The sequence below is a fragment of the Taudactylus pleione genome, unplaced genomic scaffold (assembly GCF_031769625.1).
Source record: "Taudactylus pleione unplaced genomic scaffold, aTauple2 ptg000114l, whole genome shotgun sequence".
NCBI lineage: Eukaryota > Metazoa > Chordata > Amphibia > Anura > Myobatrachidae > Taudactylus > Taudactylus pleione.
In genome coordinates, this window is record NW_028284516.1 from 19,745,568 (window position 1) to 19,759,101 (window position 13,534).

The 13,534-nt window shown below is 44.2% G+C and overlaps 1 protein-coding gene across 5 annotated transcripts in view; it reads left to right on the plus strand.

Annotated features, from left to right (window-relative positions):
• The window catches only part of LOC148524991 (uncharacterized), a 465,228-nt gene that overhangs the window by 330,773 nt on the left and 120,921 nt on the right, over nt 1-13,534 (plus strand). For 4 of the 5 annotated variants that reach the window (XM_088471429.1, XM_088471430.1, XM_088471433.1 and 1 more), the window contains exon 21: nt 8,787-8,849. The exons of the other annotated variant lie outside the window; for it this stretch is intronic. In XM_088471429.1, the coding sequence (XP_088327555.1) occupies nt 8,787-8,849 (63 nt within the window). The remainder of the gene's footprint in view (nt 1-8,786; nt 8,850-13,534) is intronic. 5 annotated transcript variants of the gene reach the window in all.

Below are 13,534 nucleotides of genomic sequence, written 5' to 3' on the forward strand. Positions count from 1 at the left end.
ACTGAATTACAACATCTCCTCAGACAGTGCATTTGGCCTACTCATTTGGGATTTCATTGTATTAGAGAGGAGTTGTTTTCCCCGAGCTTTGGACTAAGCTGATGTTTAGAGCACAGGTTACATTATTTTTTTTTTTTGACAGGATGGCATAGACTCTGGTACAGTGCCAGTGGCTTTGCTAATACCTGTGCCCATGTCCTCTCTCTCAAGATATCACCCGGAAGACGATGCAGCTGGCAGGTTAAATGGGTTTGGTATATTATGCCTACGTACACAAAGTTGACATAAGGCTGTTGACATGGTTGATATGTCAACATTGTCCATGTCGACATTCAGCATGTTGACTCGACACCGATGTAATGACGATATTGTTGAAATGTTGACAGTATCTTTTTACAATGATACTATCCATATCTCTAACTCTACTTCTATCCCTAACCGTGAAGGTAACACGTATGTAAAGGTGACGGCGCTGTTGTCCAGAGTCTTGGCCACAGAGATATATCTTAAGAAGGAAATGTGTTTATTCCATGTCTTATACAAAGGCAGCAAAATCATTTTGTGCTACTTGTTTCTATTGCTAATTCAGACACACACACTAATAAAATAGTTAAATATTATAACATGTACAGTACAATCATCAGTTGAGGATTTGCTGGGAAATCTCTTTAAGTATACACTTAACCTGGTTTCCCCAGCCTATCTATCTGCAGATCAGAACTCTAAAACATGTATCTGAAAATCATAACTCTTCATTCTAACTGTCCCAGAACTGGCTTCACCGATAGATAACATAGAGGTTATGCTAGAAATAGCTACTGTCTATTACATCATCTATCAGCCCCAAACTGGGACTGAAGAAGAGGAGTGTGGATCCACTCCATCATTCCCCTCTGGGGACCCTCTAACTTGCTTTTTAAATAGCCAAGTAGGGAAGATTATATTCTCCTTTAATAATAATTAATGCCTAACTGGAACACACATGCTTCAAAAGTAAGTGTAATGGTGAGTTTAACCTCAGATTAATCTTAACCATGATCATTAAATGAATGAATATAAGATAACACATAAATAAAGGTGACAACTTCTGCTGTTGAAAGTGTATGGCATTTGAAATAAATTATATTTTTTTTTTACTGTTGGCACTAGTGATAATTATATTTTACACTTGCTGCGAGTTTAAAAAATCTTTTGTAGGCATTACTCATACAGTAACAAATGCATCACTTCCGAAAAACTGCACTTTTTGTGGAGTCAGCTTTTTCAGAAAACTGATACTTTTCCGCCTTGCCACTGAGGTATCCATAAGGATTTCCTCACTGCCTGTCTGTAACCCCCCCTCCCCCGCTGCCAGTGTTCGTCCTGGGACCCCCTTTCCCCCCCAGAGCCACTGGTGTCCCACCCCCCTTCTCCCTGCTACCACTGATGTCCGACCCCCCTTCCCCTTGCTGCTGCCAGTCTCTATCCTGGCCTCCCCCCCACTGCTGCTGTTGGTGTTCTCTCTCCCTCTCCTTCCCGCAGTGTCTGTCCTGTCCATTATGGTCTGCTCCCCCCCGTGGGTGTCCATTGTGGCCCAAGCCCCCCAGCGGGTGTCCATTCCGGACCCCTCCCCCCACAAGTTTCCATTCCTGTCCAAGCCCCTCCACCCAGCGGGTATCTTCTGCCGCCGGTGCCCCGGAGCTCTCAGCTGTTTGTGGTGCCCCGGAGCTCTGCAGTCCAGATACAACAGGGAAGGATCTTAATAGATCCCTCTGCTGGCTGCAGTAGCTGGGCTGCCTTGTAAATCTTTACAGGCTGCTGTGTAAACAGCAGCCTGTGAAAGTTATCGAGGTTGTATGCCATCTCAGGGTGGCGTACAGTTTCTCAGTCAAGTTCCGAAAAAAAAGCATTTTCGAATCTTGATGAATTTCATAATTTCTACATCCCCATACTAAAGTATGGGGATTGTGGAAATTATCGAGGCACAATTGTAACCAGGAGATATCTGTGGTATCTCCAGCATTACAAGAAAGATGAATGGGACAGACACTTAAATTATACAAAATTAGGTGAAAATTATATTTTTCATCTGCTTTTGTATAAATTAAGTGATGATCAATAGGCCCCTAAATATTGAGTATATGTATAATTTATGCTAGTGCATAGTTGAATCAAAGTCTGATTTGTGGACAGATCTTGCATGTTTTTGCACAGTGCATGCTCCAGAGACAAGTGCACACAAGTCCCCCTCGCGGCAAAATTCATTGAAACACGGGTTAATAGGAGGAGGCGGAGCCAATATGACAAGTTTCTATTAGAATCACTTCATGTGGCTCCGCCCCCTCTCGATTGACCCGCAAGTCACAGCATTTTGCCTAATGACATGGTGCCAGCCTGCCAGGTCCAGCAGCTGCTGCAATTTAAGTGTAATGTATGTGTGATATATATGTATTTGTGTGTAAGGTATGTACAGTATGACATGTGTATTTGTCTACATATATGTATGAGTGTGATTGTGTGTGGAAACTCCCCTGGAAAAGTCCTGCGTTTGCCCCTGCAGTGGTAACAGGTCCCTCTCAAACAAGCAAATTTCTGAGAGGGCGTGACGACGGAATTGTGGACTATACAGAGCTTTGCTAACATGTAATCACACCTGTTTTCAGAGTGATCTTATGCACCAAGGATAGGGCTGGTGGAAGTACACACTGATAATGATAATGCCCTATGGCAGGTGCAATTTCTCCGTCTGAATATGGCCGCTGGGGTATGGACAACTGCGTCTCTGGTCACAGTTGCTGACTGTGACACACCCACGTCTGTCTAGCCACCCCCCTGTTATCTCCAGAAACGCCCACTGCAATTGCATAGATCTGCGGGTTTTTTTTGTGCGATAATTATTGAAACGCATGCGCAGAAAACATTGGCCGCTTGTGTGTGACATCGACATTACGTGCACATCTTAGTCAGGTCTAGTGTGTGTTCTCCATGTTTTTATTAGTGGGCAGAAAGTTGGAGGTACTGTACCTGGGAATCTTATTTCTACAATTCTCACTAAATTAATTTTTTTAAATTGTTCAAAACCAATAACTGCTTCAGGCTATTGTTTACACTGGTTATTAAAGTTGGATATAATTTTGTTCCAATATTGTATGTGACCTAAAAATGTGTCTATTCATAATTAAGTCAGGCTATTGGCCTCTGGGCCTGATTCAGAGGCGCTCGCAAAAAGCGAGCGCTTGCTCTAAATCAGGGCGGACGCTGTTTTTTTTAGGAGCGGCCTCCTGCCCGCTCGCATAGTTGTGGGAGACCACCCACAGCTATAGCGAGCAGCCATGATGATGGTCGCAATGGTCAAGACCATCGCGACCATCGGGCTTGCTACGAGACCCTTGTGGTAGGGTCTCGTTCATCGCAAGCCCCAGAGAGCTTTCAGTCGAGCTGTCACTCAACATCGACAGCTCGGCCCCTTTGGTGCTAGACCCGGAGCGACGGATTGCCCGTCGCTAGCCGGGTCTCATGCATGCGCACGACGGAGCCGGCTCCATCGTGCGCATGCCCTGTGGGCCACCATCGACCCGGTTGCGATCGCTCAGCGCTTGCGACCGGATCTGAATCAGGCCCTCTGTGTGTGTGGTCATTTTCCAATTGCACTAACTCAGTGAGGCCAAATTGTACAGTATCCCGGGCTTTTGATTATATGCAGCGTCAGCCTGTACGGAACCGTTATGGGTCATGTTAGTACATTAATATATGTGCAGCATATGCACTGTATAGGCTGTATAGGAAATGTACATGAATGTATGGGATGGTGATCATGATATCAATGTATTGACAGTTAACAGTCAAAAATAACATCTGCAGTTGCAGCAAGCTGTAATATAATGTCATTGAGGAATATCTATTTAAAAAGATAAAAAGTTATGGAGGAAAGAGAAAAAAAAATTCAGGGATTTTGAAAATGTAAATGTACAAGAGCCCACAATCTGATTCTGGGTGTATCTGTCTGAACCATATTTTACCTTTAATGACTGAATGGCCTAGTCTTCATTACTAAAATGGCCCGTTACACATCCAGAAATGCTAGTTTCCACATACAGTATTTAAGGTAACGGACCATTCATAATCAGGGGTCTGATAGGACCATCTGATATTCAGTAAAAGTTAAAGTTAACTTAAAGTTTTCACAATTTGCCTGCGAGAACAAATATCATATGAAGATGGCACTTGTTCTCGGAGCCATGCTTCTTCGTGGGGAAGGAGTTCTGGAGATGCGAAAAGGGATCCGAGTGGATCCCTCCGCCGCCTCCTCACTGACTCCCCGGTGCAGTGGCGGAACTAGAGACTGGTGGGCCCAGGTGCAAGAATATGCTTTGGGCCCCCCTATGTAGTTCCCCATATACAGTGCCCCAGAAGGGGTCCCCCCTACACAGTGCCCCCAGTAGGGGTCCCCCATGCATTGCCCCCAGTAGTAGTCCCCCCATGCAGTGCCCCTAGTAGTAGTCCCCCCTATGCAGTGCCCCCAGTAGTAGTCCCCACTATGCAGTGCCCCCAGTAGTAGCCCCCCCCCTATATATTGCCCAAAGTAGCAGTCCCCCTTATGCAGCGTTCCCAGTAGTAGTCCCCCCCTATGCATTGCCCCAGTAGTTATCCCCCTATGCAGTAATCCCCCAGTAGTAGTCCCCCCTATGCAGTACCCCCAGTAGTAGTCCCCCCTATGTATTGCCCCCAGTAGTAGTCCCCCCTATGCAGTGCCCCCAGGAGTAGTGCCTCCTATGCATTGCCCTCAGTAGTAATCCCCCCTATGCATTGCCCCAGTAGTAGTCCCCCCTATGCATTGCCCCCAGTAGTAATTCCCCTTATGCATTGCCCCCAGTAGTAGTCCCCTTTATGTATTGCCCTCAGTAGTAGTCCTCCCTATGCATTGCCCTCAGTAGTAATCCCCCCTATGCATTGCCCCAGTAGTAGTCCCCCCTATACAGTGCCCCTAGTAGCAGCCACCCCCTATACAGTGCCCCCAGTAGCGCGCCCCCGATGCTGTGCCAGTGTCAGTTCTTGTGCCCCCTTACACACACAACCCCCCCCCCACAACTTTCCTGAATCCCCGCTCCTGCCACAATCTCCGCTGTCCGCTCCTCCCGGCCCACTCTTCTGCACTATGGGAGACACGCCATGACGTTTCTCCCATCACACGCTGCGGGGGAAGCTGGAAGCCGGAACTCATGAATGAGCTCCAGCTGGCTCCTTCCGTGGATGCAGCAGCCAATGAGAGTCTGTCTGACTCTCATTGGCTGCTATAACAAACACAGCTGGTTTGTTACTGTGTAGTGCTGACCGCTCTCACTGCGGTCTGCACTACACTTGTGGGACACGGGGGACACTAGCGGCTGGTGCAGCGGCGGCTATGGGCTCCTTTACCACAGCAGGCCCCGGTGCAACGCCGCTAGTTTCACCATTGCCCCGGTGTCTTCACGCATGTGTGCCTCAGGTCACACATACGCAGAAGCCGGCGACGGGAACAGGTGAGTAACGCAGCTACTTCTGTAGCTGTGTTACTAATCGCGGGGACATCTGCTTTTCAGAGCAGCTGTCCCCACACTGGAGCAATGATGAATTGCTCTGGTGATAAGTATCCCCCGCAGCGAGGGGGATACTTAATCATCGGGGGCCATTTGGCTGCCTCAGGATGAAAAGACCCCTGAAACATAATTAAACAGAGTTTTTGCAGAAGCTTGAAATGTACTATGCAGGAGTAGGTAGGCACAGTATAGAAATGTGTACTTTATATACCTGGCACTGAATTTGGTTACCCTTCCCCATAACATACTGTAGCTAAGTACATTTCATGCTACATATAAATGAAACAGGTTAACTGTCTATAATGTGCATTTCATGCAATATTAATAAAAGTCTATCATGAAATATAAATTCTATCCAGTGGTAGTACATTAATCTGTAACACACTCATGTCTCCAAACAGGATGTAGTTTAAATCCCAGCTGTCGCGATGGCCGTGCTCAGGATGCCGGTGCAGGCATCCCAACAGTAAGGCGTGGAGTTAGGGGGTGGGTTAGGGTTAGGCTGCGAAGGGGGGGGTTTGGTTTAGGCTGCGGGGAGGGAGGGTTTGGTTTAGGCTGCGGAGGGGGGGTTAGGTTTAGGCTGCGGAGAGGGAGGGTTAGGCTTAGGGTTAGGATACATACCGACAGGTGTCGATATCCTAACTCTGATGCCGTCGTCAAGATTATGACCACTGGGATCCCAAGCATCGGCATCCCGTGCCCAACCCCTCCGAACAGCATAATATTGGTGCACTCTTGTGCTAGTAGCAATGCACAGAGGGCCTGATTCAGACCCGCTCGCGAACGCTGAGCGCTCGCAAGCGGGTCGATGGAGCCCTAATGCACATGCGCACGACGGAGGGAGCTCCGTCGTGCGCATGCGCGAGACCCGCATAGCGACGGCCAGCCGTTGCTATGGGTCTCGCACCAAAGGGGGCGTGCTGTCGATGGTGAGTGACAGCGCGCCCCCTTTGGTGGGCATCCTGGGGGCGTTGCTGCCCAGACGGAGGCGTTCCCATCACTAGTGATGTCAGTGGGAGTGCTTTTGGCTCTGATAGAGCCAAAAGCACTCCTGGGCTTGCGGAAGTGAGACCCTACCGCAGGGTCTCGTCACAAGCCCGATGGTGACCATCGCGACCATCTTTTTGGCCGCTCGCATAAGCTGTGGGTGGTCACCCACAGCTATGCGAGCGGCTAGGAGGCCGCTCCATTTTTAGGTAGGAGGGCCCTGATTCAGAGCGAGCGGCTCTGAATCAGGCCCAGAATTCACTCAAGTGAAAGCAATGCTCTATCTAAAGTGTCCTTCAAATTAGGGATGTGCAGGCTCGGATAGGTTCGAGTTTGCACGTGGAGTTCGGATTTTTCCCTCCAAAAAAACGGAACTCAGAACGAGGCAAAACGTCATCTTACATGGACGAACATCATCATTCCTGGTCTTTTGTCCAGGAATGATGATGTTCGTCCATGTAAGATGACGTTTTGCCTCGTTCTGAGTTCCGTTTTTTTGGAGGGAAAAATCCGAACTCCACGTGCAAACTCGAACCTATCCGAGCCTGCACATCCCTACTTCAAATTACTCCTGTGTTAAGAGAACTGACTATTGACACGCAAGGATATTGTACTGGATTTATGGATTTCTATAATACTAAAATACTAACCTTAATCATTATGAACAAATTCTATCTCTCTATACTTCCCTTAGGCACAATGTAAAGTAGCTATCACTGGGGGGGGAAGTCTTGTGGGTTTTATTATCGTGAGCATGTATTGTAAACTTGGAGTTTATGCCTATACACTTCCTACAGTTTAATAATGTCGCAAATAGCTTCCTGGTAGCACACAGAACAGGTCTGCCAGGACCAGTACTGTTCACTCTCTCATTAATACACGTGGATTGGATAAATGCCCAGAAGATAGATCATTTCAAGCAGACATATACAAATGAGACTATAGAAAAAACTACACAGCTTTAACAAAAAATATATATTTACAGATGTGTCCTATTATACTGTGGCTTCAGTGGCACCAAATACAGTAGCCCATTTTGGTGCACCAGGTTCAGTGCGACTTGGCCGCGGTGAGCGTCTTTTTCACTCAAATGTGCTTCTCATTCACATAAATAAAACATGTGGAAGCGACACAACAGCATTGCTGGAGTACACTGACAACTGGAGTACACTGACAAACTGGGGTTTGCAACCATTGGTGTGCGAGTCCGGACCTGTGTAAAAAGGACTCTGATGGAAGCAACTGCGACTTTTCCTCATGCCAAGTTCTGTTGTGCTTAATCTGTGACTTTGTAACACTAATTCTTGTACAGGTAAAGTCGCAGCGAGTTTTCGATGCTTCCGCGATGCGACTAAGACGCAAAATTTAAAGAAAAATATAGTACGCTTCACATGTGTCCTGATACAACAAGCCTCAATACACCATGCGGCGTGACTAAGCCACGCGAGTGGTGTACAATAGAGACTTTTTCTTTCAATTTGTATCTTATTCGCACCGCAGACGCAGTGAAACACCACGCAATCTGTACCAGAGACGCCTGGGTGCGACTTTAACCTCAAAAGAAAGTGTATAAAAATCCAGCGCTAAACCTAAAAAGATCAATGGACAATTTAAAGATAAATGCACAAATTTAATACACTGGCCTTATAGGCACATAAACATATATCATAATCAAGAAATACATAAAAATAAATATAAAAATGTATTCATTTAAAAGCCACACATAGGTTGTGAAGAGATCTATCATTAAAAGGAGAAGCAAACCCTGTGACCATTCATCTGTACAGGATTAATCATTCTGGGTGATTATTTTTTAATTATACTGTATGTGGTATTTAGAGAGCGCCTTACCGTTTGGTGTAATTCTTCTTTATTTTGTTCTATATCTATAATGTGTGCAGGTTGCGTGGTAATTATACTCACCTCTTCGGAGTTTTGCGTTGGCTCTGCAGCAGTGCCAGAGTCTACTGCGCTGCAGAGAGGAGGGGGCCCGCACGGATCCTGCACAAGGCCCCCCCTCTCTTATACCAACCCTAGTATTAACTTATATGATTACTGTGAATTCTACAGTATATTGACCCTTCTTATTTGTGAATATGGGTACAATAACTTAAAAGTAAAAAAAAAAATATGTTTGGAATTTAGTTATACTATGTGAATATTATTTACATATATATTTACCTTTTGTTTATATATGTTTAATATTGACTTGCTTTATTGCTAATTGATCTCTGTACGTATTAGGTGGCAAACTTGCAAAATGAACTGAAAACTTCAGAGAACAAATACATTAGTACACAGAGGGAGGTAAGTTCAAATACAATGCTAAGCTATTAGCTGTGTTTGATATACTCGAACTGCCAAGTTTGTTATATATATTTAATACAAAATGAAGTCCTTTACTGCGTTACAACAGACATCTGTAATATAAAATGGTGATACACACCAAACATTGTTTACACTTGCAGTACACACATGCAGTATATGTTCTTTCAGTACACCCATTAAAACGTAAATGGTGTATTTAGGGGTCTATGTACTAAGCCTTGGAGAGAGATAAAGTGGATGGAGATAAAGTACCAATCAGCTCCTGTCACTTCACAGGCTGTGTTTGAAAAATGACAGTTAGGAGCTGATTGGTTGGTACTTTATCTCCGTCCACTTTATCTCTCTCCAAGGCTTAGTACATAGACCCCATAGTTACTAAGCATCATATCCTATCTTGATGACCTTTTGTCCTGTGATAAGTTTTTGTTTTTGCACAATATAGTCCGTCTTATGTTATGGGACTGTCTCTGAAGTGGTTGCTTACACAGACATTTCATTACTCACATTAGGGGCCGTACTCCTATGGAAAATCTGCACCTACCATAGGGCTGCTAGATGGTGCAACTGATGGTGGCGCCTAAAGACACACCAAGCGTTATTACAGCATCTGAAGACGCTCAAAGTGCGTCTCAGGCTTTGCACATTCAGATGCCCGCTTGCACACAAGGGAAAGACCTGATACTAGCATTAGAATATAGTCGCAGAACCGACCACAACAATAGACACTAAAGCATTTTCAGCAGCGTCCGTCTCAGAACCAGCCCCTATATTCAGAAGCAAATATCCATGTTAAATAATAGTCATATAGTAAATGAGTTGCAAGCCTTTGCAGATGTACTAAAAAAAATACAGTTAAGGTTCTGGTTCCTTTTTGGATACAGCACTTTTTTGCACATGTTTTTTTACTCCTTTTGTTTACTTCACTACCTGTATTTTAAGTTGCTTGAATGGGAAAAAAATCTTTCATGTACATTTCTGTTTGTAAAAACAATGCTACTTAGTGTTAACTAGGATTTTTTAGGGCAGGGTGCTGATCACCAAGGAGGGCACATTTTACCTGTGTGCACACGCCCAATAAGGGGTGTGGTCTTGTATGTAGGGGGTGTGACATTGTGGCACTGCCCCTTTTCCATCACTCTGGATGCTTGCCCAGCATTTGCCTCTCCTGACTCCAAATCAAGCTTTACCAATACTTTATACCTTCACTACCTTCCATGAACTCATGTGTACAGGCACAAACATGTCACTAATGTGCTATGCAATTACAGTACCTAGATAAACTTTATGAACACTGTAAACTTGTCAGACACATATTTTCTCATGACGAATTTTAAACTAGCAGAAGTAACATGGTGGTCATTGGTTGTTATTTACTCTCCTTGTCGTTCTCACTCTTGGGGGCTGTTGTCATTTCTGTCCATACTTGGCCAATGCAGAGCAGAGAATATTAGGTGTGGAAAAGGTGGTGGGCTCTGGAGCTGGTGGTGGTAGTGGGTCACCCTGGGCATGCCATGCAACTGCTGTTGTTGTTGGTTCAGCCTGAATCCAGATCTGGATCTAATCTTTGGGGGCTCCAGGAAAGCTGGGAATAGGAAGGTAGGAGCAATAGGATGTAGAGGAGATGAGAAGAGAGAGGAAGCAGAGGAGAGAGACTGGAAGAAAGATGGGGTGTGCTGCAGAAGAGGAGAATACTGCTGGGAGGAGGCGGGACTGAAAGCCAGCAATCTGCTGATACTGAGCCCAGCTTCTCTGCTGATAGCCGCTGCAGTCTTGGCCCCTGCTACAGCCTTCCTCCAATGTTACTGCCTCCCACTGGCTGCTACTTGGGTTCCCAGAGCCTGTCTGCCTGGACCGAATGACACAGAATACAGAGGAGCCGGGAGTAGTCTGTACTGAGACAGAAGCATTTGGATATATACAGGCAGAGTGTTAATAAAACACCCAAGGACAGACATAGTGACAGGGGAGCACTTGGTTCTCGGCACTTCCGTAGTCTACACACACCAATCTGTTGAGCCCAGCTCCCCTGTGTATGCCTGTGTCCAGGGGCTGCTGGCATGTGAGGGGAGGCGGGCCCTCACCAGCAATATAGAGCGTGATTACCAAAGACCTTCCTCTTGTTTGAATAGTGTGCTGCCTGCCTCATGGTGGCTGAGTTGTGGCCGACCACCCAGCCTTTCGTTTTGTCTGTTCCCAGACTTTTGTGTCAGCCTGCTCCAAGGGAAGTAAAGGTGCAGGATGCAAACCAACCCTCAAAACTGTTCAGGGCACATATCACCATGTAAAATATAGGCAGGATGCGGCACCCCGCTAAAACAGCTTAGCGAGAATGCTACTCCTATCTGCATTGCAATTGTCATGCCAACTGTTCAAATAAACAGTATAGGGCTGTAACATGAAGGGTTCTCCACAGATATGGTGTGGTCAATCCATGGAAGGTGTGACTACAGAGTATCACCTTGCTAGTCCACCCTACAGCCACTCTCCTCCTCCATTAGTCCTGTGTATATACCACACATAGAACTTGGCTAGACTTAGATGTCATGATCAAAGACTAGCAGTGAAGAATTTATGAAGAAGGATAGCGAATGAGGCCCTGAGGCAGTGGACCCACCAAGAATTTTCCCAGTACCCCGTTGGGCCAGTCCAACACTGCATACAAGGACATCTATCTTGGTTACTGATGCAGCTTATGTAGTTGACCTATGAGAAGACATTTTGTGACACTACGCAGAGTCTGCCAATACTTTACTTTCCACACTGGAAGCTGTTACAAGTCTACAGTAAGTAATCATACTCCTATGGACAACATTCTGAAGTTTGTTTGACTGATTATGGCCACAGGTTTTCCTCTGGCTTCACTGGGGCTGTTAGATTGCCAGCGGGTTTTTTTGTGCAGTCAACATTCTATTCATGTTTCAATGAGATATAAAATCAATCTGTAGGATAGTATTAAGGGTGAACATAGAAGTTTTGGGGAAGGAAAGTATAAACATTGTTAGATAACCATGCAGGTGAATGAAAGTTGGTGACACGTCCTTTTCTTTTTCTTAGAAATCATTATCAATTCTTTGTAGCTTGTATTTTATATTGTTTTGTAGCTTCTATGTATAATTCTGAACTTTCAAATTTTAGCTATAATATTTTAATGCAAAATTAATTTTAATGATGCATTACTACAGCGTGCTTAATTTCAGTCTATAAATTTGATCTAAGAATCCAAATATGGAGACGTTTTATCTGTAAGTTACATATTGGAAAAAAGTGACCGCTACATTCATACACTGAGATATGCAAAATATTAATTAAATTCCTAAGGAACAAATTCTCTTAATATTCTTTAAAGGTGCTTTTAGCGATTTATTGAGCAATAACAGAAAGCAAGTTTTATGGCAGAAAAATTGAATTTCAAAATATATTGAACTTTGATGAATTTGCAATCTGATAAATGGATCCCGTCATTTCACCTTGCAGTAATATAATGAAATATCATAATGGGATGTATGTGTATACAAAAGCAATTTAGGGTTGTGCCATTCTGTTTGCATGTGGTAATTGTATGTCAAAAGGAAACTCAACTGTGGAGTTACAGTATTCATCATCAAGTCCCTTTAGATACAAAACTTATAATTTGCTTTTCAACATCCACACTAAATGAGATAATGCTGAAGCTCTAAAATTTAAAAAGGAGATTGATATCTTCATTGAAAACCTTTGCCTGGAAGGGACAACTACGGCTACAACATGGGTTTTATCAATAAATTATTATCCAATAATCCCGTTACTCAATCCTTTGAAGATCCATCAACTGCTTGTCAAACTCTCAGAATGACTAATCATTTTAAGTATGAATTCTTTATTTCCTCCACCAGCATATTCTCCAAGCCATCCGTGGCGACTAATTGATTAGTGGGTTATTTTTTTTTTCCCTTTCATCTGATAGAGCAGGAAAGGTGCGATAAATGGAACCACATTTCCACTTAAAATCATTTTATGGACCTGGCGTAATGGAATTGCAAGAGTCATACAGAGATTTTAATTTTTACTGTAGAACTCGTTGATGCATTCTATTTCTGCTCAACAACTGTCTGAATTCCCCACACAAATATATCTGCAGGGGACGTAGGCCAGTGCCAGCATCATCATTTTTCCATGACTGCAATTTCTTTGATGTACCTTGTGAATATGTATGATGTCATCAGTCAAGCAGAGAATGACACCGACAAGCAAGACATGCTTTGTAGGAGGCGAAGGGGTAATCTTGCTATCTCCTATACAGTGCTGCAAATCATGAGTCTCAGACCAGGCATATATGAAGTCAGATACACAGCACTGTAATTCCCTTTGTTATGATACAAAGATACAGTTAATTTAATAAATACTATATTTTCAACAGTACATAAATGGACATGATATCACCTGATCTCTGCAACATAACACAATACAGACGATGACACAAAATGCAATGTGACAGGTGTGGGATTATTTAATTCAAAGAGCATATAAGAGAAAAAAATGTTGGTTTAGAATCGCACTTTTACCAGATCCTTATTTTCTTATGCTAAGCACATTAACGGAATGCTCGGTCTGGAATACAGCAGCTAGGAACAATGGCAGGATTAAGTGAAGTGAAAACTGGAATTAGATCAGACTCTAAGAACATA